The sequence below is a fragment of the Mustelus asterias genome, chromosome 4, assembly GCF_964213995.1.
Source record: "Mustelus asterias chromosome 4, sMusAst1.hap1.1, whole genome shotgun sequence".
NCBI classification, from domain to species: domain Eukaryota; kingdom Metazoa; phylum Chordata; class Chondrichthyes; order Carcharhiniformes; family Triakidae; genus Mustelus; species Mustelus asterias.
In genome coordinates this window covers 146210654-146238191 of record NC_135804.1, presented here as the reverse complement: position 1 = coordinate 146238191, position 27538 = coordinate 146210654, and the positions used below count along the sequence as shown (strand labels likewise).

The 27538-nt window shown below is 45.6% G+C and overlaps 1 protein-coding gene across 2 annotated transcripts in view; it reads left to right on the top strand.

Annotated features, from left to right (window-relative positions):
* Positions 1-7849, top strand: part of zdhhc15b (zDHHC palmitoyltransferase 15b) — a 52879-nt gene extending 45030 nt beyond the window's left edge. The window contains exons 11-13 of one of the 2 annotated variants that reach the window (XM_078211901.1): positions 319-357; positions 1591-1667; positions 4383-7849. In XM_078211901.1, coding sequence (XP_078068027.1) covers positions 319-357; positions 1591-1637 — 86 coding nt within the window. In that variant the 3' untranslated portion in view covers positions 1638-1667; positions 4383-7849. The remainder of the gene's footprint in view (positions 1-318; positions 358-1590; positions 1668-4382) is intronic. The other variant, XM_078211903.1, reaches the window with a different exon arrangement.
* Positions 7850-27538: the final 19689 nt, after the last annotated feature.

Genomic DNA, 27538 nt, shown 5'->3' with positions numbered 1-27538 from the left:
TGGATTTTCACAGAGCCTTTCACGGAACTGGAAGACTTGTCCCCATTTCCATTTTCGCCAGTAGGGGGAAGAGACTTTGTCAGCTGGGCAGGACTTGAATCACAAAGGTGGGAAATCCAAGCTCAGCAGGGCCATTTAAACTCAGTACTGTGTTCAGACCCAATTCTTGCTTTGGCAAGGACCTTGTCCTGCTGCATGGGAGTCACAGGTTGAAGGAGGAGATATAAATGCTCGTGAAGGATGGATACGGTTTATAGAGTCATGCAGGATGCTGCCAGACCTGCTGAGTTCATCCAGCATTTTCTGTTTTTATTATAGAGGATAGCATTGCCTATTTGGGAGCTAGCTCACCGTACAGTAAGTATATAGGACTTATTAGTATGTTATTAACACTTGATTAAATTACCTATAGTATTCCTGGATGGTGAGATGGGGATTTGTGTACATAATGTTTTCTTTCCATCTCTCTCTTTTTGTACACTCCAAGTGTTTGTCTCTCTCTCGCTCACTCTCTCCCTTTTTTCTACTTTATCTGGACATCTGCAAGTATGGTGATAGTTATATTGCAATCAAAAACCAGTAGCATGTGTAACCCTCTTCATAACCCCTATACACTTCTTGGCTTCTAAAAAAATGGAATATAGTTTTTATTTTTGAACATTGAATATGGATTTATCTTGCCAAATGTTTTGATCTATTAAAGAATTAGCCATACTTCCCTGTCATTTTTTGCTAAGCTTTATCGATTTAAACTTAGTCATCTGTTAGCTTCTCGGCATCGAGGAGAATGCGACAGCATTTCTGCTCAGTAATGAAGTTAAGAAAGCACAATGGGAGTGTAGTTAAATGTACCATTTAGCATGGTACAGAACCAGGTAGGAAATACTCAGGTTTGATATCTGTTCTGTAACGGTAATCTCAAATTGGCCTAAGTGCTCTTGAGCTGAAGAAGGGGAAAGCATAAGCCAGCTTCCAGCTCCTGATAGTTTGCTCTGTTGAAAGTATGTTTGTATAAACATTAGAGTCGTAGAGGTTTACAGCATTGAAACAGGCCCTTCGGCCCAACTTGTCCATGCCGCCTTTTTTTTTTTTAAAACCCCTAAACTAATCCCAATTGCCCGCATTTGGCCCATATCCCCCTATACCCATCGTACCCATGTAACTATCTAAATGCTTTTTAAAAGATAAAATTATACCCGCCTCTACTATTACCTCTGGCAGCTTGTTCCAGACACTCACCACCCTCTGTGTGAAAAAATTGCCCCTCTGGAAACTTTTGTATCTCTCCCCTCTCACCTTAAACCTATGCCCTCTAGTTTTAGACTCCCCATTGGATGAGGACAGGATAGTTTCTGCTCTTGATCAAGGAACGTGCTGCTGAAGATTGGCTGCTTGATTAGAATTGGAAGGAGAAAGTTGGGAAGCGGTGATTATCAGTGGTGGGTGGAGGTGGGGGATATTTTTTTATTTTGCAATATTCAATGTAATGTGCTTATAATAGTATAAACCTATAGAGAAAACAGGGAAATTATGTTTTTAAAGATATCAGTGACTTGTTTGCCCTAATACATAATTATATTTTCCTTTCAGCAACTGCAAGTGGCACTACCTCTGTGACTGTTGAAATGGATTCCTAGCTGACCTCTGGTGCTGTTTGGTGTTCATAGGTGAGTATCCATGAGCCCCAGTAATTTCCACTAATTACAGATTTCCATTTCTATTGGGGTGGCACGGTGGCACAGTGGTTAGCACTGCTGCCTCACAGAGCCAGGGACCCGGGTTCGATTCTCGGCTTGGGTCACTGTGCGGAGTCCGCACGTTCTCCCCGTGTCAGCATGAGTTTCCTCCGGGTGCTCCGGTTTCCTCCCACAGTCCAAAGATGTGTGGATTTGGTTGATTGGCCGTGCTAAATTGACCCTAGTGTCAGGGGATTAGGAGTGTAAATTTATGGGTAATGGGAATAGGGCCTGGGTGTGATTGTGGTTGGTACAGACTCGATGGGCCGAATGGCCTCTTTCTGCACTGTAGGGATTCTGTGATTCTATTCTATGATTTTGACTCATCAGGAAGATGGAAGCCAAAATGTAGCTCATGCTGGGGTGTGCTAGTTTCTGATGTTTGAGCAGAAATGAGTCACATTTGCTACCCAACGGTCAAGTGGTCTCTGAGTTTATCCAGATCACTCAAAATCCTTGCATTTGTCAATGGGGGTGCAATGAGCTAAATAAAATATATCCTGAAGATTAGTTAGAATTATTACACAGAGAAGCTACAGAATCAAGTGTAGATTTCGTCACCTTTTCAATTGAGAAGGAGCCCCAGTTGGTGAGGATAAAAAAGTTCTGTATTCTTCAAAAGATATTTATCTTTTTAAGATTTAGAAATCCAAATTTCCAAAACATTGATTTTAAAATGCACCGGGCAAATCCCCCTCCCCCCTGCTGGTTCATCAGGGAATTGTTCCAATGCAGGAGGTTTTTTAGGCCACCGTGTCTGCACTGGCTCTCCAAATGACCATTGATTAGCCATCACTCTATTTCCTAATTTTGTATCTATGTTGTTACTGTCTCTTTTATTCCACGAGCTATAACTTTGCTCACGCGTCTGTGGTGCAGCGCTGTATCAAATGCCTTTCGGGAGTCCATGTATACCACATCAACAGCATCACCCTCATCAACCCTCTCTGTTCCCTCTTCAAAAAATTCCAGCAAGTTAGTTGAACGTGATTTGTTATTAAATCCATGCGGTCCTTCCATAGTTAAGCCACATTTGTCCATGTGACTATTAATTTTGTCCTGAATTATTGTTACTAGAAGTTTCCCAACTGCTGAAGTTAAACTGATTGGCCTGTTGTTGTCAGGCTTATCTTTACACCATTCTTTCTGAACAAGGAGTAATGTTTTCATGATGACCTGATATTAAACCCGAATGAAGGCCTAAGTTAAATTCATGGTTGGTGTTGAATTCAACTGGGAATAAGCTTCACAGCAGGACACTCTGAACTTCTGCTGAAGTTTTTGCTTTTGATCATTAACCAGGGACCATTGTCCCCCCCCCCCCAACCACCTCCACACCTTTGCCAGACATACCCCTGTGTGGATGTCTGACAAAGACAGGATTGGACCCATGGGGGAGTGGAGTGGGTGGAGTAGAATTTTAATATTCTAATTTTAATATTCTGCTGGGAGCTGACACGTGGGGCAGGGGAGGTGCTAGCAGCACGTCAGATGCTGAGGAGTCTGGATTTCCCCACGTGCTATGGAGCTTTACCTCCCAGAGTGAGTGTCTTTTTTCATAGCCTGCTTTCTGAGCAGGGAGCCTGATTGGCAGACAGGTCCAGTTGGATATGGGGTTGCTGTGGAGAAAGCAACAGGATTGATGAGGGTCCAAACTTCTTACCGTGTTAGGGAGGTCAGATCCCTGACTCCAGGGGTCAGGGTTCAGTCTGATCCTGGCAGAGTATGATGCTTGTGATTTCCTTGGCAGTTTCCCAGCAGCTTCTCGTAGCTTGAGAATCTGCTGGCTGCAGTTAAACCTGCAATGGAGGTTGAATCATGGGCTTCCAGCCTGGTTAATATATTTGAAATGCCAGCCTGTCTCTCATCACCCTGCCTGAGTTAAAACTGGAAGTTGGGTTGGAGCTTGCCGACATGTTCCCATTAATTTTCCATTAGTCTCCTCCCGCACTGAATCCCACCAACTCACCAATGTAAAATTCCAACTTTCCACCTCCTAGCCACTGTAGTCAAAGTGGTCACTGTATAGAATCATACAGTGCAGAAGAGGCCCTTCAGCCCATCGAGTCTACACTGACACGCGAGAAACACCTGACCTCCCACCTAATCCCATTTACCAGTACTTGGCCCATAGCCTTGATTGCACTTGAAGCATGTCTATTTGATTAACTGCCGGAGAACCTCTCTACCCACTGGATTGTGCCTCAGTGTGCACCTGCACTGTCAGGAGCAGAGATCAGCGGGAAAAACTGGTGAAGGAGAACATTTATGGAGTACGCTTGCCACTTTGAATGCCAAAACTGGCCTTAAAGTTACTGATGTGGAGCTCCAAAAGCTTGTGTGGCTTTTGCTACCAAATAAACCTGTTGGACTTTAACCTGGTGTTGTTAAACTTCTTACTTAAAGTTACTGACAAATTACACTGCTTTGTACTGTCATGGAATACATCCACTCTCAGTCGTTACAAAAATGCAGCTCTGAACTTTGCCATAATTTATTTGTAACATTACACGAGATTCACAAATGTTTTAGATTGATTCACTGATTGAGGGACCACCTCCCTAAACAGAAATGCAAATTAATGATAAATAATTGATCAAAAGTAATTTAATCTATTGTTGATATCAGTTATTGCTGTCTTTTCAGGTCAGGTCATTCCCTGAGGCCATGTATTATTTGAAGTGCAAATGAGAGAACCAAAGATCTTTGAGGATCTTCAACATATAAGACAGATGGAACTGAGTATTACACGCCTTATGTCAGGCAATCTCCTGAAGATCTTTTTCAGTAGATAAATATACGAGCAGGCTTTGGTTCATGAGCAACTGCATTTCCTTGCTGGGGGAGGGAAAACGCTGTAAATTCAATGACAAACTGGGTACTCACAGATGTGGACTTTGATGTAAATAATGTGTGTGTGAATGAGGCTCTATCACAGATCCTAAAGCCAACATTGGGATTAATTTAACATTGACGTGCTGTATTTAACTCATTAGGGTGAAGTGCTAAACAAAAGTGTTCTTTGCATTAATATTGCACGGTTAAGGTACAAATATAGAACTGTCAAATGGAAAAAAGAACTGCACTGCCTGTTCAACCATGTGTTTGAACAGAAGAGCTGTAGATTGATTGTTTACTGTGGTTATATGAATTAAGTCATTTCAAACCGGGTCATTTTTTAAAATGTTTTTTTTATTTTTTTTAAATATGTTTAGAAGATACTTAAATTTAGCTAGTTTTTTTTGATATGTTTGTAATGTGATGTACATATTTTTTAAACTAATTTACCCTCAAAATTAAATATAATAAAATTACTCCAATGAGGGACCAAAGATTTGTAAAGCAATATCTGCTCAAATTTGAATCACTCTCAAATCTAAGGTCAGTTCAGTTATCTGCTATTTGATGCACCCATGCCAGTGTTAACTTTTATAGCACAGTCAGTTTTCATTGTCATCACACAAAGGTGTGAATTCCTTCTACTCCAAACTGTAATTCTAAGCAAACAAATGAAGAACAAAAATCTACAGTAGAAATTTGCTTGCTCTTCCTCATCCATAAAAAAAGGCTCACTACTTCATGTCTATACCCTGTGGCACAATTCCACCCTGAAGTATCACCTTGCACTTTCTCCTTGTGCCAACTCCAATTCGGGAGGAATAGTCAAGGTTGAGAGTTTGCTACCAGTTTATGTTTTATTTAAATATATTTAAATTCAGGAAACAAATTAACTGTTGAAAAATAGGTCTGTCAATCTCTTTTTTTTTAAAAAGTACAAGTCTTAAGAGCAGTTGATTTTCTGGCTGCCTAGAATTGCATGCATTCACTAACTCGACAGAAGTTAGTGGGCATTGCTGTCAAGGACTTTGTAATATCTCTTCCAGGTTTCGGATGTGACTTGCGTTCTCATCATGTGTAGGCTTTTGAATTTGCTGAATGTTGACGTGTGGAGGGTTTCTTAGCAGGTAAGTCATCTGAGCCCAAAGCACTGACTGAGGTTGAGACAGAATAAGCTGCTTGAACTGCAAGAAATTGAGTCGTAGGCTTTCATCGTTGCCAGCAACATTAAGGAATAATTGCTGCTAGATTCAGGGGCATTAATCACAAAGAAAGAATACTGTGGTAGAATGTTTTAAAGGGAATTTTGAGGTATTAAAACTCTCAGCAGCTTCCACCTTTGACATGCAACTAAGTTAAAAGCTAATTATCTCCATCAGTGGGATTTAGTAAATTCACTTCCCGGCGTTAAAATGCTGTTCTTACAAGTATCACTAGCAAATGCCCAATTATTTCCTTTCATTGCAAGATTATTCAGTCTAATTGTTTTCCTATCATCCTTGTCAATGTTAACCAACATGTAAAGCAGATGGTTTTGTCATTTATTACTCTTTTTGAGAGATCCTGTTGTGTGCAAATCATCTGCCGTATTCCCTATAACAACAATGACGACACTTAGTACCTCATTGGTTGTAAGGCACTTTGAGATGTTCTGTAGTTGCGAAAGGCTCTGCAAGAATGCAACTTTGATATTTCTTTATTTTCCTTTCATAAGATTCTGTTATTAACCAAACTGAATTGCAGGATGCATTGTGGATTCCCAGGATTGCAATAAAAATGGGTTTATGAACACCTTTTTGTGTTTCACAGAATGATGTAAAACTGTTCCTTCTTGTCGCCTGACAAGAATACACTTCCGCTCTGACCTCATGATGCAAATCCATCTGGCAACTGAGGCAATGGTAATCCCATGAAATTGGATTCCTATTTGGATATTAAAGGAGGCATTGGATAGTTTGCTATCCACCATAACAACATTTCGGGATTGTTCAGATATAAATGCTGTTGCAGATGTATTTTGGTCAGAATCCTTTGGAGGAATTATTCCATTTTTATTTTCAATTGCTTTGTGGATATGTATTTAAAAAAGCTTTCTCGTCATCAGCTTAAACCCTTTACTATAAACCAATCAGCGATTTAATTACAAGTATTGAAATAGGTTGTACATATTCCAGTTATGGATGTTTGGCTGATGTTTAAGCAACTTTAATAAATATGCCAAACCTTCACAAGTTTGAAATTTAACTCCATGAACTGACAAAGCTTCGGTACTTTATTTAAGTACAAGATTATTGGATTGTCCTACAGTGGAATCCATTTTTAACAGTGGTGTTGCAGTGTATAGGCAGGCTCAGTTCCTGTAATAGATTTTACTGTAAAACTGCACTGTAAATCTACAGAACAATCCATTGCAATGCAAGCCCCTCTCAGTTTTACAAGCTCTATTTTAGTAGGAGGCAACCTTTTGGTGACAGTGCTGCATTTGATGTCAGTTTCAACATATTGATGGAGAAAAGTAGTTTTAAGCATAGCTGAATGATTTTAATGTAACAGAAAACATTCATGCATTCCAGATCTTCCTCTGCTTCCACAGCCAGAAATAACTGATGCACTTGCTGAATTCTCGTACAGAATTTTCCGATGATCAAACACAGCTGGTGACAAGCAGAAAGTATTGCACGGGATTTTTTTTTAAAAATTCGCACTAGGCATTTTTGATGGAGGAGGAGGATGGATGATCCATGATTTGCATTTGGGGGATAGACAGTTTAGTCTATGTATTAGAGCTGCATGTCAGAGCTTTGATTGGTTTTTCAATGCTAACAAAGCACACGATACATTTTGAATAAGAAAAGTTAATGCAGCCGTCTAAAATAAGCCATGATTATTCATTGCCTGATGTAAGCAGGATCTCCATCGATGAGGTGATCTCACCCACTGTGACTTTGATGCTGATTAATTGTCTGGGTAACTTGCAGCTTTTTTTAAAACCATATCACAGAGCCATCCACTGCAAATTACATGAGCACAGAATGATGTCACTCTGAGCTAACAGGAGACATCAACTGTTACTAGACACGCTTTCCACAGTCTCTTTATGAAATGGAAGTAAAACCAAAGTGGACTTTGGAGTACAACAGATAAGGAATCCCTTACATTGTGTGCCTATCTCTTGTTAGTTCCCATGCACCTTTATAGATAATGATAACCTGGATAGGCTGGAATGTATATTTGGGTTATGTTAGGTTAATAAAATGCACCTTTTTATGAATGTGATATATTGCTGTTACTCTCTGTTTATTTATCTGCAGCAGGAATGTCCTTTAAATATCCTCATTCAGCAAGGAGTTCAGGTCACCTTGCAACTAGTCTATTGAACACAGGCCTTAAGAGTGGCAATGACTCCCTCATTCATTCTATCTCTGTGTTCCCTTCCCGATTAGAAAATGCTCTTTTTATCTCTGCCTCGCAGCTCCAGGAACCCAGGTTCGATTCCCGGCTTGGGTCACTGTCTGTGCGGAGTCTGCACGTTGTCGCCGTGTCTGCGTGGGTTTCCTCCGGGTGCTCCGGTTTCCTCCCACAGTCCAAAAGACATGCTGGTTAGGTGCATTGGCCATGCTGAATTCTCCCTCAGTGTACCCAAACATTGAGTACACTGTGTACTCAGCCAGAGTGTGACGACTAGAGGATTTTTACAGTAACTTCATTGCGTGTTAATGTAAGCTTACTTGTGACGAATAGATGAACTTTAACTTTAGAGAGTGAAATACCTGTTCACAGAATTGCAGAATGGTTACAGCACAGAAAGAGGTTATTCAGCCCATCCTGTCTGTGCCAGCTCCCCAAAGAAGCAGTTTATTTTATGCCACTCCTCAGCCTTCTCCCACTAGCCCCGCACATTCTTCCTTTACAGATAACCATCTTTGTCCTTTTTAAATGCTGAAATTGAATTTGTCTCTGCCACACTCTCAGGCAGTGCATTAAAGATGTTTTACTCAAAGGAAGTTATCATTAATATAATATGGAAATTTGCTCTGCATTTAGAAACATCGAAAAACTACAGCACAAACAGGCCCTTCGGCCCCACAAGTTGTGCTGAACATATCCCTACCTTCTAGGCCTACCTATAACCCTCCATCCATTTGCATCACTAAAATTATTGACTCAAGAAATTTCATCACCGCCAGTTTATTAATGCCATCTGCTTCTAGTATTTTCTGGAATGCTGAGGAATTCAAGATTTTAATCCCTCTCTTTGTTGAAGTAGTTTTCCACTGGGAAAATACATGGGTCGAAATAGACAAGGTGCCAGATTCCCTGTCCTAATCCCAGCTGTAAAGTCATGAGAAACCCCCAATTGACTGTTAAATAGTCAAAAAATTAGTCCCCAAATTCTCCCAAAAAATTTTAAGTGACAAATTCACACAAAAACTGAAATAAATCCCACTGGTATTTTCAGCAAGTGTTTCAGAATGAATCTCCCACACAGCAGAGTGCCTCAGCGTGAATCACGCTGGAATTCAGGGGATGGGGCCTATTCCCATTGGAGAGGCAGGCAGCATAGCACTGAGCGGGTCACTGTGCATGCGCCAATCTGTCAGCTCACCCAAGATTGGCATATGTGCAGTGGTCCCACACTGCTGGCCTCCTGATTGCTGGTCAGCTCCGTGACCCAGCATCACTGGCCCCCTGGATGTGTCCGGGCCAGCCTCAATGCGCCCCCACCCCCCAAGCATGCCTTGATGTTGCGTCTCCTCCTGATCGACCTGACCCCAATGGCCATCCCCGATCGCTGGTCTCCTCCCTCTGTCACACAACCCGAGTGCAGAGTGGCAGCAGGGCCCACCGATCACCCCCCCCCCCCCGAGGTCCTGTCCCCTTGGCACTGCCCTATGCCCAATGTGCCCCTGGGCATTAGCACTTTGCCCCTTGGGAAGTGCCAGGGGGCCCAGGCTGCCAAAGTGGCAATCCCCAGGGGGCAACCCCCCGCACCTGATCTGGGAGGCCTCGATTGCCCCCTTCACTCCAGCGGGGTCAGACTGCCAGTTCCCCACAAGTAGGGAGTTATAGTAAATGCCGCTGGACCGAACCACTCCCAGTTAGGGAGGAGATGCTAGCAGACCGAGAGATTTCAGTCCCGGGCCCGCTGATGATATTTAAAATACATTGACATGATTTACATCAATTATGCAGCTCCGCGCCAATTTCTGGCATGGAGCTGACGGCCCGGAAACCCGGCAGTCGGAGACCTCGGAGGCCAGGCCACCCAGTGGGAAGCTCCTAAAATGGCCTCTGCTCAAGTCTCCCGGCCTGCTGCGCTACAAAGGTAACTCAGCGGGCTAGGGGAATCACCCCTAGATGTCCCACAGCCATTTAAGAGTCAATTGTTCCTTAATAGACTGGGGGTAGATCTTCCACCCTTCAGGATCAGGAATTGCCATCTCAGCTACCGGCCAGTCAGAGGCTGACAGCGTTACGGTACTTTGTGACAGTGACATGCTTGCAAAATGAACAAAAGCCAGAGTCTGATATTGCATCTGAAAGTATACCTCCCACAAGGGCACACATGTTAGAGAGCACCCATAAAATGATGGGAATAACGTTCTCCAAGCATGTATAATCACCCATAAGTATCCAAATTTGCATGAGTGTAACATGTTGCCCTCTGTGCTGTTAAGTAGTCCAGTCCATGTGCTCAACTAGTGTAGGGGACAAGGTCAAGGCCGCGATTTTCCCAAAAAATGAGTAAGTGTCATAATGGCAAGAAAACCGGAGCGACCGATCGCAATCCCATTTTTTGGGAAAGTGGCGAGCTGTGTGTCGGTTGTGTGAGTGGCTGAGCCTAAGGGGCTAAACACACCAGTGAACCCGGCTGCAAAGCAATCGGGCACGGTTTTGAAAAGGTGCCCTGATCTCTCAGTGAACTGGGAGACCCCTTTCCTCCTCCCCACCCCGCCGCCCCCCCCCAACATTGGGACCCCCTCCTTATTGGTGGCATATTTCCCCACCCTCGACACAGATCTCCAGCATTGGAGCCCTCCCAATGGATCCCCATTCATGCTTCGACCCTGCACTGTCCCGGCACGGTAGAGAATCTGGTGAACTGGTGCAGCAACCAATGTCAACAAAATGAAGGAGATTGTCATTGACTTCAGGAAGTGTAAAGGAGAACATGCCCCTGTCTACATCATTGGGGATGAAGTAGAAAGGGTCGAGAGCTTCAAATTTTTAGATGTCCAGATCACCAACAACCTGTCCTTGTCCCCCCCATGCTCACACTATGGTTGAGAAAACCCACCAACGCCTCTACCTTCACAGAAGGCTAAGGAAATTTGGCATGTCAGCTACGACTTTCACCAACTTTTACAGATGCACCATAGAAAGCATTCATTCTGGTTGTATCACAGCTCGGAATGGCTCCTGCTCCGCCCAAGATCGCAAGGAACTATAAAAAGGTCGTGAATGTTGCCCAATCCATCGCGCAAACCAGCCTCCCATCCATTGATTCTGTCTACACTTCCCGCTGCCTCGACAAAGCAGCCAGCATAATCAAGGACCCCACGCACCCTGGACATTCTTCCACCTTCTTCCTTCAGGAAAAAGTCTGAGGTCACGTACCAACCGATTCAAGAACAGCTTCCCTGCTGCTGTCAGACTTTTGAATGGACTTACCTTGCATTAAGTTGATCTTTCTCTACACCCTAGCTGTGACTGTAACACTACATTCTGCACTCTCTCGTTTCCTTCTCTATGAACGGTATGGTTTGTCTGTATAGCGCGCAAGAAACAATACTTTTAACTATATGTTAGCACGTGACAAATCAATCAAATCAGGCGGGCACTGCCCAGCCATGTGCCCAACCACCCAGGGGCTTCACTGGCCTCCGAGCCCCTTGCGTGGAGACCAGTAGTGATTCTCATTAGTTTTGCGCCATGCCCGGAGGTCCTGGGAGCTGGGAGAATTTGGCATCAAACAGGCTAAACATATTTAAACGTTACTTTAAATATGCTAATTGACCTCGCGCCCTTTCTGGGTGCTATCCGGGTTGTGCCAACAGAAAGGGGCTGGGGTGATTGCAAACTGTTTGGCACCAGGCACGAAATACATTTTCTGGCCCACGTTTAATTTTCCAGGATGGATGTGATCTGCACCAGGTATGGTGAGGCTGGAAAATGCCCCCCATGGGGCCGATAAATTAATAGGAAATTTGATTTTGATCAGCAAACAGTGTTGACAATGCCAGCCAACGCAGGGAAATAGTGGCAATGCCACTTACTCACAATCCAACAGCCCAAGCTCATACCCTGGCGATATGGGTTCATTTTTTTCTTTCATTCGTGAGACATGGGCGTCACTAGCTGGCCAGCATTTATTGCCCATCCCTGGTTGCCCTTGAGAAGGTGGTGGTGAGCTGCTGCCACCTTGAATCGCTGCAATCCACGTGCTGTGGGGGTTGACCCACAATGTCGTTAGGGAGGGAATTCCAGGATTTGGACCCAGTGACTATGAAGCAACGGCGATATATTTCCAAATCATGATGGTGAGTGGCTTGGGGGGGAACTTGCAGGTGGTGGTGCTCCCCCTCCGCCCACCCCCACCCCCCCCACCCCCCCACGGCAGCTGCCATCATTGCCTGGTTTAGTCGATGTGTATAACTGCAGATCCAAAGAAATGTGGTTGACTCTTAACTGCCCTGTCAAATAGCCTAGCAAGCTGCTCAGTCCCAGGACAATTAGAGATGGACAACAAATACTGGAATAAAAAAACCCTGAAAACCACTGGGACTGAATTTCACTTTTGGAGCTATTTAGTATACCAAAAAGATTTGCCTTTAATAGATAACAAAGAACAAAGAACAGTACAGCACAGGAAACAGGCCCTTCAGTCCTCCAAGCCTGTGCCGCTCATTGGTCCAACTAGACCATTCGTTTGTATCCCTCCATTCCCAGACTGCTCATGTGACTATCCAGGTAAGTCTTAAACGATGCCAGCGTGCCTGCCTCCACCACCCTACTTGGCAGCGCATTCCAGGCCCCCACGACTCTGTGTAAAAAACATCCCTCTAATATCTGAGTTATACCTCGCCCCTTTCACCTTGAGCCCGTGACCCCTCGTGATCGTCACCTCCGACCTCAGAAAAAGCTTCCCACTGTTCACCCTATCTATACCCTTCATAATTTTGTACACCTCTATTAGGTCTCCCCTCATTCTCCGTCTTTCCAGGGAGAACAACCCCAGTTTACCCAATCTCTCCTCATAGCTAAGACCCTCCATACCAGGCAACATCCTGGTAAAACTTCTCTGCACTCTCTCTAAAGCCTCCACGTCCTTCTGGGTAGTGCGGCGACCAGAACTGGATGCAGTATTCCAAATGTGGCCTAACCAGCGTTCTATACAGCTGCATCATCAGACTCCAGCTTTTATACTCTATACCCCGTCCTATAAAGGCAAGCATACCATATGCCTTCTTCACCAACTTCACCGCCTGTGAACAAAGAACAAAGAACAGTACAGCACAGGAAACAGGCCCTTCGGCCCTCCAAGCCTGTGCCGCTCCTTGGTCCAACTAGACCAATCGTTTGTATCCCTCCATTCCCAGGCTGCTCATGTGACTATCCAGGTAAGTCTTAAACGATGTCAGCATGTCTGCCGCCACCACCCTACTTGGCAGCGCATTCCAGGCCCCCACCACCCTCTGTGTAAAAAACATCCCTCTGATATCTGAGTTATACTTCGCCCCTCTCGCCTTGAGCTCGTGTCCCCTCGTGATCGTCACTTCTGATCTGGGAAAAAGCTTCCCACCATTCACCCTATCTATACCCTTCATAATCTTGTAGACCTCTATTAGATCTCCCCTCATTCTCCGTCTTTCCAGGGAGAACAACCCCAGTTTACCCAATCTCTCCTCATAGCTAAGACCCTCCATACCAGGCAACATCCTGGTAAACCTTCTCTGCACTCTCTTTAACGCCTCCACGTCCTTCTGGTAGTGCGGCGACCAGAACTGGACGCAGTACTCCAAATGTGGCCTAACCAGCGTTCTATACAGCTGCATCATCAGACTCCAGCTTTTATACTCTATACCCCGTCCTATAAAGGCAAGCATATCATATGCCTTCTTCACCACATTCTCCACCTGTGTTGCCACCTTCAAGGATTTGTGGACTTGCACACCTAGGTCCCTGTGTTTCTATACTCTTGATGGCTCTGCCATTTATTGTATAACTCCCCCCTACATTAGTTCTTCCAAAATGCATCACTTCACATTTATCTGGATTAAATTCCATCTGCCATTTCTCCGCCCAATTTTCCAGCCTATCTATATCCTGCTGTATTGTCCAACAATGTTCATCGCTATCCGCAAGTCCAGCCATCTTCGTGTCATCCGCAAACTTGCTGATAACACCAGTTACACCTTCTTCCAAATCATTTATATATATCACAAATAGCAGAGGTCCCAGTACAGAGCCCTGCGGTACACCACTGGTCACAGACCTCCAGCCGGAAAAGGACCCTTCGACTGCTACCCTCTGTCTCCTGTGGCCAAGCCAGTTCTCCACCCATCTAGCCACCTCTCCTTGTATCCCATGAGCCTTAACCTTCTTAACCAACCTGCCATGAGGGACTTTGTCAACTGAGTCGTGTGATATTTAAAAGCAACAGCCTGTAACTCCTAACAATTGGTTGTTTCATACCTATTTCCCCACACTTACTTCATGATTATATTTGATGGGAGTTTATTTTTGCGTACTGAGATCCAAATAGCTCTGCTATCTAAAGGTTTGACTTCAACAGAAAACTCCTTCTGTCTAAGTGTAATTTCTTTCCCTAGCTCTGCAGAAAATTTAAACTCCTGCCTTTATCATTTCCTCGTTCAAGCAACAGCAAGACGTTCCAGTTCTTCTACATTGTGCTTGAGATTGAATTCCCATGCTGTTCTGTTATGCCATCTTCCCGTACTTTTTATATTGTATTAAATGGAAAAAAGAAAGTAATTGAAGAAAACCACTTTAATGGTACCTGAGCTTTTAAAATCACTGATCAATCTGAACGTGAAGAGATGTGCAGTATTTTAACTTGCTTCTTCTGTAAATAGCTTTGAAAATACTTTTAAACCTTTCAGCTGGCATGTTGCATTGATCTGCCATTTCCCCTGCTGAGATGATCGTTTTGATTTTAGAACAATGGGGAGGCAGCAGGAGAGATTTGCCTGCAACATCCAAAAAATGGTTGATCTGCTCCGCGTGATGTAGCACCATCAGCATATGAGATAAAAGAAAAGTCCTGACAATACCAAACCAGCTGGGTTTTCGTTCTTAGTGCTTCTATCATTGAGCTACACATTAGCAAAGGAGATGTGTACAAGTATCTGTTCATCCCACTTGATTGCCATCCTCCCTGTTCACAGTGCAGAAAAATATTTTTTAAATCTCATGTACAAGGTCTTGCCACTGCCTTGTTTTTCTGACACTAGAGTACAAAGAACAAAGAAAATTACAGCACAGGAACAGGCCCTTCAGCCCTCCAAGCCCGCACCGACCATGCTGCCCGACTTAACTAAAACCCCCTACCCCTCTGCGGACCATATCCCTCTATTCCCATCCTATTCATGTACTTGTCAAGACGCCCCTTAAAAGTCACTACCGTATCCGCTTCCACTACCTCCCCCGGCAACGAGTTCCAGGCACCCACTCCTCTTTGTGTAAAAAATCTGCCTCGTAGATCTCCTTTAAACCTTGCCCCTCGCACCTTAAACCTGTGCCCCCTGGTAATTGACTCTTCCACCCTGGGAAAAAGCTTCTGACTACCCACTCTCGCACTTTTTTATTCTCTCTCACTGCCCCCGATTGCACCGTCTTATGTGAGTTGCTAACGTAAGCTTGTCAGTTTTTCTTGACAATAATCCTGTTTCTATTTTTCTGTCTTCAAAATATTCCTAATCCACAATAATTGCTTTTCATTAAGCCTCTGCCAATAGGTTTCATGTTTTTTGCTGCACTTTCTAATATTCAGTAATGTGTCCATTTTGTTTATTATTGGTTAAAAAAATGTGTTTACAAGAATAAATGATTTGTTTTGATAAATTGGAGTTAATAAATTGGAGTCTGAATACCACTGATTGAGCTGCAGTTAAGTCTATTGGTGAAGTGAATCTAATGTTGAAACATTCTACAAAGAAGGAACACACACAAGAACTCAACTGATAACTCAAGTGGCTTGTCAGCCTCCATGATTCTGTTGGTGCATCCACTCTTCTTAATTATTAATGTAAATATAAAGTTACGTTAAACAACTTGCATTTGTGTAGTGCCTTTCCAACATCAAAAATGTTCTTAAGACTCCTCATGGGAGAATGAAGAAAAAAAACCCAAGGAGGCAAAACATTGGGTGGGAGGGAGGGGTTGGGGGGGGGGGGGGGGAGGTGACTAAAGGTTGAAACAATGTGTGTTGACAAACTTTTTTAAAGAAGGAGGAGAGGTGGAGGGATTTAGTGAGGAAATAGAAGATTAGAGTCAAGGTAAGCTCATTAATGACTATCAATAGTGGCAAAAGGGAGTGGGCACACACAGGAAGCCCAGAGTTGGATAAAAGGTCTGGAAGAAAATTAAGGATGGAAGACATTGCAAAGATAGGATGGACAAGGTGATAGCAGGCAGTAGCAAAGGAGCAGCGTTTATAATGGTGTTGAAAATAATGGCTTTAGCTTTCTCAGTTTTCAATTAGGGGATGTTGTGACTCAGCTGTGATGATATTGGACAGGCAGTGATAGGTGCAGCGTGATATCATCAGCATATATATAGAACCTGGTTCAGTGCCTATGGGTGAAGTCATGGGACAGAACTTTATAAGTTCATAAGATATAGGAGCAGAATTAGGCCATTCGGTCCATCGAGTCCGCTCCGCCATTTGATCATGGCTGATATGCTCCTCATCTCCATTTTCCTGCCTTCCCCCCATAACCCTTCAATCCATTACCAATTTAAAATCTTCCTTAAATTTACTCACTGTCCCAGCATCCACTGCACTTTGGAGTAACGAATTCCACAGATTCACAACCCTTTGGGAGAAGTAGTTTCTCCTCAACTCTGTTTTAAATTTGCTGCCCCTTATCCTAAGACTATGATCTCTCGTCCTAGAATGTCCCACAAGAGGAAGCATCAGCTCCACATCTACTTTATCCAAACTTTTTATTATCTTGAATACTTCAATATGATCTCCCCTCATACTTCTAACTTCTAGAGAGTATAGGCCTAAACTGTTCAGTCTCTCTTCATATGACAACTCCTCATCTCTGGAACTTATCTTTATGATCTCCCACTGGGGTTTGTAGGTCAGGGTGTGAGTGCAAAATTTCCCAGATGGACTTCCTGCCTTGCTCTCTCCACAATTTTGCACTTGGATGGGCGAGGCCTAGGTTGGCCTACCTGTCCTTGTCCCAGTTGAGGCCCATAAGTGGCCAATTATTGACCACTTGACAGCTGTTTCATGCCTAGCCTTAATTTTCAGGCGGGCAGGAGGAGTTCCAGGTCAGGGGCAAGCCCAAAAGTAAATTGGTTAAGACGTCAGGGGAGAAAGGGAGGGGGCACTCCATCAGCATTCTACTGTCAGTCATCCGGTGAACCGCCACCGCAACCCTCCTCCCTGCCCAGAAGGTTCGTGTAGTTCCTCCCTCCACCCCAACCCCTCCAATACCCCTACCGTCCTCCACAGGCCTCATTCACCCTCCCTGTCCAGAGACCCTCAAAACTTACCTGGTCCTGGAATCCCAGGATTTAGACTCCAGGAACTGCTTGCAGTCCCAGTACTGTGCAATGCAGGACTGGAGATTTGCTGGCAGTTCTCTGGGGTGGGACTTTCTCCTGAGTGAGAGGCAGAAGTCCTGCTTCTAACCAATTATTTTTATTTTATTAATTCGTGGGACATGGGCATTGCTGGCTGGCCAGCATTTATTGCCCATCCCTAGTTGCCCTTGAGAAGGTGGTGGTGAGCTGCCTTCTTGAATCACTGCAGTCCACCTGCTGTGGGCTCACAATGCCATTAAGGAGGGAAGTCCAGGATTTTAGAGGTGGGAAACCTCACAACCTTTAAAAAGTATGTGGATGAGCACTTGAAATGTTGTAACATTCAAGGCTACGGGCCAAGTACTGCAATGTGGCATTAGTGTAGTTTTGTTGGTGCAAACTTGATGGGCCAAAGGGCCTCTTCTGTACTGTATAACTCCATGGCTCACTGGTTCTATACCTAGAGGATACTGGAAAAAATTGGGAGTTTGAAAGGGGCATGGGTGGTATGAGAGAGGCATGGAGGGGTAGGGGGATCTAAAACTATGTTGGCAACTAGATTGATGTCCCACAGAATGGAAGTGAGCCTTCTAACTTGCCTACCTCAGCAATCTCCCGCCTCCATTGCTGCTTCAGGCTGCTTTGTGAGAGAGTGGGCCCACCTGCAGCAAGGCCTACCTCCTTAGGATGAAGGTTTAATTCATTCATGGGACATGGGCATTGCTGGCTGGCCAGCATTTATTGACCATGCCTAGTTGCCCTTGAGAAGGTGGTGATGAGCTGCCTTCTTAAACCGCTGCAGTCCACATGCTGTATGTTGACCCACAATGCCATTAGGGAGGGAATTCCAGGATTTTGACCCAGCGATTGTCAGGATGGTGAGTGGCTTGGAGGGGAACTTGCAGGTGGTGGTGTTCCCATGTATCTGCTGCCCTTGTCCTTCCAGATGGAAGTGGTCGTGGGTTTGGAAGGTGCTGTCTAAGGATCTTTGGTGAATTGCTGCAGTGCATCTTGTAGATACTACACACTACTGCACCCAGCAGTGACCTGAATGCATTCCTAATGGTATAAAATCTGCTTAAGCGACATATAGTACCTGGAAACTTCTGTGCAGCATTTTAAGGGTTCAGTTAGAAACCTCCAGCAGCCATCTGCGTGAGGGGGGCGTTGGTCAGAGGTAAGACAATGCCTGGCATTTTCATTTCACTCTTTTCCATAATGTCACTGTGCATCTAAGCAATATTGCAATTATACTTGTACAGAATTATGACTACATGGCTATCATCCGGACCCAGAGGGAAGTAGGGCTTGGAACTAAGACAGAAGATTCACAAATTCAGACACACTACCTCTCCTTCAGCAACCTGGAATCAGATTTCTGGATGTAAATGCTATTTACATAGAAACATAGAAAACTACAGCACAAAACAGGCCCGTCAGCCCCACAAGTTGTGCCGAACATATCCCTACCTTTTAGGCCTACCTATAACCCTCCATCCTATTAAGTCCCATGTACTCGTCCAGGAGTCTCTTAAAAGACCCTATTGAGTTTGCCTCCACCACCACTGACGGCAGCCGATTCCACTCGCCCACCACCCTCTGTGTGAAATACTTCCCCCTAACATTTCCCCTGTACCTATCCCCCAGCACCTTAAACCTGTGTCCTCTCATAGCAGCCATTTCCACCCTGGGAAAAAGCCTCTGAGAGTCCACCCGATCTATGCCGCTCAACATCTTATATACCTCTATTAGGTCTCCTCTCATCCTACGTCTCTCCAAGGAGAAAAGACCGAGCTCCCTCAGCCTATCCTCATAAGGCATGCCACCTCAATCCAGGCAACATCCTTGTAAATCTCCTCTGCACCCTTTCAATCGTTTCCACATCCTTCCTATAATGAGGTGACCAGAACTGAGCACAGTACTCCAAGTGGGGTCTGACGAGGGTCTTATATAGCTGCATCATTATCCCCGGACTCCTAAACTCAATCCCTCGATTGATAAAGGCCAGCACACCATACGCCTTCTTAACCACCTCCTCCACCTGCGGGGCCGATTTTAGAGTCCTATGGACCCGGACACCAAGGTCCTTCTGATCCTCTCCCGTACTAAGAGTCTTTCCCTTTATATTGTACTCCTTCATCCCATTCGACCTGCCAAAATGGACCACTACGCATTTATCTGGGTTGAAGTCCATCTGCCACTTCTCCGCCCAGTCTTGCATCCTATCTATGTCCTTCTGTAACTTCTGACATCCCTCCAGACTATCCACAACCCCACCAACCTTCGTGTTGTCGGCAAACTTACCAATCCATCCCTCCACTTCCTCATCCAGATCATTTATGAATATGACAAACAGCAAGGGTCCCAGAACAGATCCCTGGGGCACACCACAGGTGACCAACCTCCAATTAGAAAAAGACCCATCTATACACACTCTCTGCCTCTTTTGGGCAAGCCGGTTCTAGATCCACAGGGCAGCAGCCCCTTGGATCCCATGCCCTCTCACTTTTTCTAGAAGCCTTGCATGGGGGACCTTATCGAACGCCTTGCTAAAATCCATATAAACCACATCTACCGCCTTCCCTTCGTCAATGTGTTTAGTCACATTTTCGAAGAACTCCACCAGGCTTGTAAGGCACGATCTGCCTTTGACAAAGCCATGCTGAGTATTCTTGAGCATACTAAACCTCTCTAAATGCTCATAAATCTTGTCCCTCAGGATCTTCTCCATCAGCTTACCAATCACTGAGGTTAGACTCACCGGTCGGTAATTTCCTGGGCTATCCCTATTCCCCTTCTTGAAAATAGGAACCACATCCGCAATCCTCCAATCCTCCGGCACCTCTCCCGTCTCCATCGACGATGCAAAGATCATCACCAGAGGCTCTGCAATCTCTTCCCTCGCCTCCCACAGTAACCTGGGGTACATCCCATCCGGACCCGGCGACTTATCTATCTTGATGCCATTCAAAGATTCCAGCACAACCTCTTTGTTAAAGTCCACATACTCAATCCTTTCAGTCCACCGCAAGCCCGCAGTACATCCACCCATGTCCTCCTCCTCTGTGAAAACCGAGGCAAAATACTCATTAAGCACCTCTGCCATTTCTACTGGTTCCGTACAGACTTTCCCGCCTTCACCTTTTATAGGCCCTATTCCTTCACGTCTCATCCTTTTACTCTTCACATATTTATAGAACGCCTTAGGGTTTTCCTTAATTCTACTTGCCAAGGCCTTCTCGTGACCCCTTCTGGCTCGCCTAATTTACTTCTTTAGTTGCTTCCTACAAGCCGTATACTCATCTAGACCCCTATCTTCGCCAAGCTCTCTGAACCTTTTGTACGCTTTCCTTTTCTTCTCGACTAGGTCCCGCACAGCTTTCGTGCACCACGGTTCCTTTAACCTACCAACTCCTCCCTGTCTGCTCGGAACATTGTCCTGTGGAACCCTGGACAGACATTCCTTGAAAAACTGCCACCTCTCTTCAGTAGATTTCCCCGAGAACACCTCCTTCCAATTTACTCCTCTAATTTGCTGCCTTATGTCTTCATATTTCCCCTTACTCCATATAAACGCTTTCCTAGCGTGCCTGATCCTCTCTTTTTCCAATGCAAGCATAAAGGAGATAGAGTTATGATCGCTATCCCCAAGATGCTCTCCCACTGAGAGATCTGATACCTGTCCAGGCTCATTGGTCAATATCAGATCAAGTACAGCCTCTCCTCTTGTAGGCTTGTCCACGTGAACAAAGAACAAAGAACAATACAGCACAGGAACAGGCCCTTCGGCCCTCCAAGCCCGCGCCGCTCCCTGGTCCAAACTAGACCATTCTTTTGTATCCCTCCATTCCCACTCCGTTCATATGGCTGTCTAGATAAGTCTTAAACGTTCCCAGTGTGTCCGCCTCCACACCTTGCCTGGCAGCGCATTCCAGGCCCCCACCACCCTCTGTGTAAAATATGTCCGTCTGATATCTGTGTTAAACCTCCCCCCCTTCACCTTGAACCTATGACCCCTCGTGAACGTCACCACCGACCTGGGGAAAAGCTTCCCACCATTCACCCTATCTATGCCTTTCATAATTTTATACACCTCGATTAAGTCTCCCCTCATCCTCTGTCTTTCCAGGGAGAACAACCCCAGTTTACCCAATCTCTCCTCATAACTAAGCCCCTCCATATCAGGTAACATCCTGGTAAACCTCCTCTGTACTCTCTCCAAAGCCTCCACGTCCTTCTGGTAGTGTGGCGACCAGAACTGGACGCAGTATTCCAGATGCGGCCGAACCAACATTCTATACATCTGCAACATCAGACCCCAACTTTTATACTCTATGCCCCATCCTATAAAGGCAAGCATGCCGTATGCCTTCTTCACCACCTTCTCCATGCTGTGTCAGGAAACCCTCCTGAACACACCTAACGAACTCCTCCCCATCCAATCCCCTTACCCTAGGGATATTCCAATCTATGTTTGGGAAATTAAAGTCTCCCATCACAACAACTCTGCTATTATTGCAACTCTCCAGGATCTGTTTCCCTATCTGCTCCTCCACCTCCCTGTCACTATTGGGCGGCCTATAGAAAACTCCCAGCAAAGTGATTGACCCCTTCCCACTCCGAACTTCCACCCACAGAGACTCTGTAGACAATCCCTCCACAGCATACACCTTCTCTACAGCTGTGACACTATTCCTGATCAGCAGTGCCACTCCACCCCCTCTCTTGCCTCCCTCCCTGTCCTAACTGAAACATCTGAATCCCGGCACCTGGAGTATCCAGTCCTGTCCCTGAGACATCCAAGTCTCCGTAATGGCCACCACATCACACTTCCAGGCATCGATCCACGCTCTGAGCTCATCCCCTTTATTCACTATACTCCTGGCATTAAAGTAAACACATCTCAATCCTTTGGTCTGAGCTCTCCCCTTCTCTACTTTGAATAGTGTGGAGGAGCAGAGGGATCTAGGTGTATGTGTGCATAGATCCCTGAAAGTTGGGAATCAAGTAGATAAGGTTGTTAAGAAGGCATATGGTGTCTTGGCGTTTATTGGTAGGGGGATTGAATTTAGGAGTCGTAGCGTTATGTTGCAACTGTACACAACTCTGGTGCGGCCGCACTTGGAGTACTGTGTGCAGTTCTGGTCCCCACATTACAGGAAGGATGTGGAGGCTTTGGAGAGGGTGCAGAGGAGGTTTACCAGGATGTTGCCTGGTATGGAGGGGAGATCCTATGAGGAGAGGCTGAGGGATTTGGGATTGTTTTCGCTGGAAAGGCGGCGGCTAAGAGGGGATCTTATTGAAACATATAAGATGATTAGAGGTTTAGATAGGGTGGATAGTGATAGCCTTTTTCCTCTGATGGAGAAATCCAGCACGAGGGGGCATGGCTTTAAATTGAGGGGGGGTAGTTATAGAACCGATGTCAGGGGTAGGTTCTTTACCCAGAGGGTGGTGAGGGATTGGAATGCCCTGCCAGCATCAGTAGTAAATGCGCCTAGTTTGGGGGCGTTTAAGAGATCCGTAGATAGGTTCATGGACGAAAAGAAATTGGTTTAGGTTGGAGGGTCACAGTTTTTTTTTTAACTGGTCGGTGCAACATCGTGGGCCGAAGGGCCTGTTCTGCGCTGTAATGTTCTATGTTCTATGTTCTATCCCCCATCCATCCTCCCTCTTGCACCGTCTATAACCCTTCTCTGTTTGCGAGCTAACTTCCTCACTCTCAGTCACCTCGTCTCGATCCCCTCCCCCCAACCTACCTAGTTTAAACTCTCCCCAGTAGCCTTAGCCAACCTTCCCGCCAGGATATTGGTCCCCCTGGGATTCAAGTGCCACCCGTTTTGTGTGTACAGGTCACACCTGCCCCTAAAGAGGTCCCAATGGTCCAGGAACCTGAATCCCTGCCCCCTGCACCAGTCCCTCAGCCACACATTCATCCTCCACCTCACTCCATTCCTGCCCTCACCCTCCCGTGGCACAGGCAGCAATCCTGAGATTACTACCTTTGCTTTCCTCCTCTCAGCTGCTATTTAATCCAAGATTGTTACTTGTGCCTGGAAGGGGTTTATCACTGACTGGGTACCAAGCAAGAAAGAAATGCTCTATTTCCTCTTTAAAGTGCAGAACTCTTTCAAGGTGTTGTGTTGTTCAGCCTATATATTCTTCGGTGAGGGGAGCAGGTAATAACTGGGGGCTTGAACCCAATTCGAATGGTGACTGAATCTCCTTTTCCAATGAGCTTGTGTAATTGCTCCTCTCTCTCAAACGCTAAAGCTGATGGCAGGAGAGCCAGTTCTGTATGTAGGAAGAACAGACCATTTCACAAACAGTTCCAGATTACAGAGGTCACACAATATAAAGAGTCCAGGCTCTAATCAAGCAACCTTGATTAGGGCAGCACAGTGGCACAATGGTTAGCACCGCTGCCTCACAGTGCCAGGGATCCAGGTTTGATTCCAGCCTCGGGTCACTGTCTGTGTGGAGTTTGCACATTCTTCCTGTGTCTGTGTGGGTTTTCTCCGGGTGCTCCGGTTTCCTCCCACACTCCAAAGATGTGTGGGTTGGGTTGATTTGGCCATGCTAAATTATCCCGTGGTGTCAGGGGGATTAGCAGGGGAAATACATGGGGTTACAGAGATAGGGCCTGGGTGGGATTTAGTCAGTGCAGGCTTGATGGGCTGAATGGCCTCAAAGAACAATACAGCACAGGAACAGGCCCTTCGGCCCTCCAAGCCCGCGGCGCTCCCTGGTCCCAACTAGACCATTCTTTTGTATCCCTCCATTTCCACTCCGTTCATATGGCTATCTAGATAAGTCTTAAACGTTCCCAGTGTGTCTGCCTCCACCACCTTGCCAGGCAGCGCATTCCAGGCCCCCACCACCCTCTGTGTAAAATACGTCCTTCTCATATCCGTGTTAAATCTCCCCCCCCTCACCTTGAACTTATGACCCCTCGTGAATGTCACCACCGACCTGGGAAAAAGCTTCCCACCGTTCACCCTATCTATGCCTTTCATAATTTTATACACCTCTATTAGGTCACCCCTCATCCTCCGTCTTTCCAGTGAGAACAACCCCAGTTTACCCAATCTCTCCTCATAACTAAGCCCTTCCATACCAGGCAACATCCTGATAAACCTCCTCTGCACTCTCTCTAAAGCCTCCACGTCCTTCCGGTAGTGTGGCGACCAGAACTGGGCGCAGTATTCCAAATGCGGCCAAACCAACGTTCTATACAACTGCAACATCAGACCCCAACTTTTATACTCTATGCCCCGTCCTATAAAGGCAAGCATGCCATATGCCTTATTCACTACCTTCTCCACCTGTGACGTCGCCTTCAAACATCTGTGGACTTGCACACCCAGGTCCCTCTGCATATCTACACCCTTTATGGTTCTGCCATTTATCGTATAGCTCCCCCCTACGTTAGTTCTACCAAAATGCATCACTTCGCATTTATCTGGATTGAACTCCATTTGCCATTTCTTTGCCCAAATTTCCAGCCTATCTATATCCTTCTGTAGCCTCTGACAATGTTCCTCACTATCTGCAAGTCCAGCCATTTTCGTGTCAACCGCAAACTTACTGATCACCCCAGTTACACCTTCTTCCAGATTGTTCATATAAATCACAAACAGCAGAGGTCCCAATACAGAGCCCTGCGGAACACTACTAGTCACAGGCATCCAGCCGGAAAAAGACCCTTCCACTACCACCCTCTGTCTTCTGTGACCAAGCCAGTTCTCCACCCATCTAGCCACCCCCCCCCCCCCTTTATCCCATGAGATCCAACTTTTTGCATCAACCTAGCATGAGGGACTTTGTCAAACGCTTTACTAAAGTCCATATAGACGACATCCACGGCCCTTCCCTCGTCAACCATTCTAGTCACTTCTTCAAAAAACTCCACCAGGTTAGTGAGGCATGACCTCCCTCTCACAAAACCATGCTGATTATCGTTAATGAGTTTATTCCTTTCTAAATGCGCATACATCCTATCTCTAAGAATCCTCTCCAACAACTTCCCTACCACGGACGTCAAGCTCACCGGCCTATAATGTCCCTGGTTATCCTTCCTACCCTTCTTAAATAATGGGACCACATTAACTATCCTCCAATCCTCTGGGACCTCACCTGTGTCCAGTGACGAGACAAAGATTTGCGTCAGAGGCCCAGCGATTTCATCTCTCGTCTCCCTGAGCAGCCTTGGATAGATTCCATCAGGCCCTGGGGATTTGTCAGTCTTTATATTCCCTAAAAAACCTAACACTTCCTCCCTTGTAATGGAGATTTTCTCTAACGGTTCAACACTCCCCTCCGAGACACTCCCAGTCAACACATCCCTCTCCTTTGTGAAGACCGACGCAAAGTATTCATTTAGGATCTCCCCTACTTTTCTGGGCTCTAAGCATAATTCCCCACTTTTGTCCCTGAGAGGTCCAATTTTTTCCCTGACAACCCTTTTGTTCCTAACGTATGAATAAAATGCCTTGGGATTCTCCTTAATCCTGTCTACCAAGGACATTTCGTGACCCCTTTTTGCCCTTCTAATTCCTCGTTTGAGTTCTTTCCTACTTTCTTTGTATTCCTCCAGAGCTCCCTCCGTTTTTAGCTGCTGGACCTAACGTACGCCTCTCTTTTCTTTTTGACCAATCCCTCAATTTCCCTGGTTATCCATGGTTCTCGAATCCTACCCTTCCTATCCTTCTTTTTTACAGGCACATGCCTATCCTGCAGCCCTAACAACTGTTCCTTAAAAGACTCCCACATGCCAGATGTGGATTTACCCTCAAACAGCCTCTCCCAATCAACAGCTGCCAAATTCTGCCTCACCCCACTAAAGTTAGCCTTCCCCCAATCCAACACCTTACCCTTGGGACACCACTCATCCTTTTCCATCACTATCCTAAAGCTAATAGAATTGTGGTCACTATTTACCACATGTTCCCCTACCGAAACTTTGAAGACCTGACCGGGCTCATTCCCCAGTACTAGGTCCAGTATAGTCCCCTCTCTAGTCGGGCGATCTACATATTGTTCCAAAGAACCTTCCTGTACACATTTTACAAATGCCTCCCCATTCAGACTCCCAGCCCTACGCGATTTCCAGTCTGTACCAGGGAAATTGAAGTCTCCCACTACAACAACCCTATTTTTCCTGCACCTATCCATTATCTCCTGACATATCCGTTCTTCCACTTCCCTTGGGCTGTTGGGGGACCTGTAGTATACCCCCAACATAGTGACTGCGCCCTTCCTGTTTCTGAGCTCCACCCACAGTGACTCGTTACATGACCCCTCTGAATTGTCCTCCCTCTGCACCGCTGTAATATGCTCTCCAACTAATACTGCTACTCCCCCACCTCTTTTGGCCCCTCCTCTGTCTCGCCTAAAACACTTGTACCCCGGAATACTCAGTTGCCAGTCCTGTCCCTCTTTCAACCAAGTCTCTGTCACCGCAACCACATCCAAATTCCTCGTAAGCATTGAAGCCTCCTTCTGCACTGTAGGGATTCTATGAACCTCTTCATGTCCCAGCTCGAGAGGGTGATCCTGACAACTTTGTTACTTAACAGTTAAACCGTGCTCATTCCCCAGTACTAGGTCCAGTATAGCCCCCTTTATTAGTAAATAACAGTGCAAATCCAGGAAACTGGTATCACACCCTGCCTCTCACTGACATTCAAATGAGGCCACTGGGGATTGAGAAGGGGTTACTCACTGCCGAAAGGCCTAATGAGCAAACAGAAAGCTTCCACACATACTTCCTCAAAACTGTGCAGTTTCTGTCCAGTGAGCACACTGAAGAGGGTCAGGAAATTCAGCTCCCTCTGCACCATCTTGTGGACATTAGCAGAAGCTATAAATCTTACTGCAGCAGAAAGGTACACTCTATCCTTGAGTCTTCATGGAGAAAATCCTCTCTTCCCCTCCCTCACCTTTCTACTTTGTAATTTTAAAACTTCTATTTTTTTCCAATCGGAGTCTTCACCTTCACAACACACAGGTGAGAATTTTCTGTCTGCCAAACTTACAAAACTTAGAATCATAGAGTCCCTACTGTGCAGAAAGAGGCCATTCAGCCCATTGAATCTGCATGACTCTCAAAGAGCATTCCACCCAGGCCCACTTCCCCACCCTATGGGGAGGGCGGCACGGTAGCACAGTGGTTAGCACTG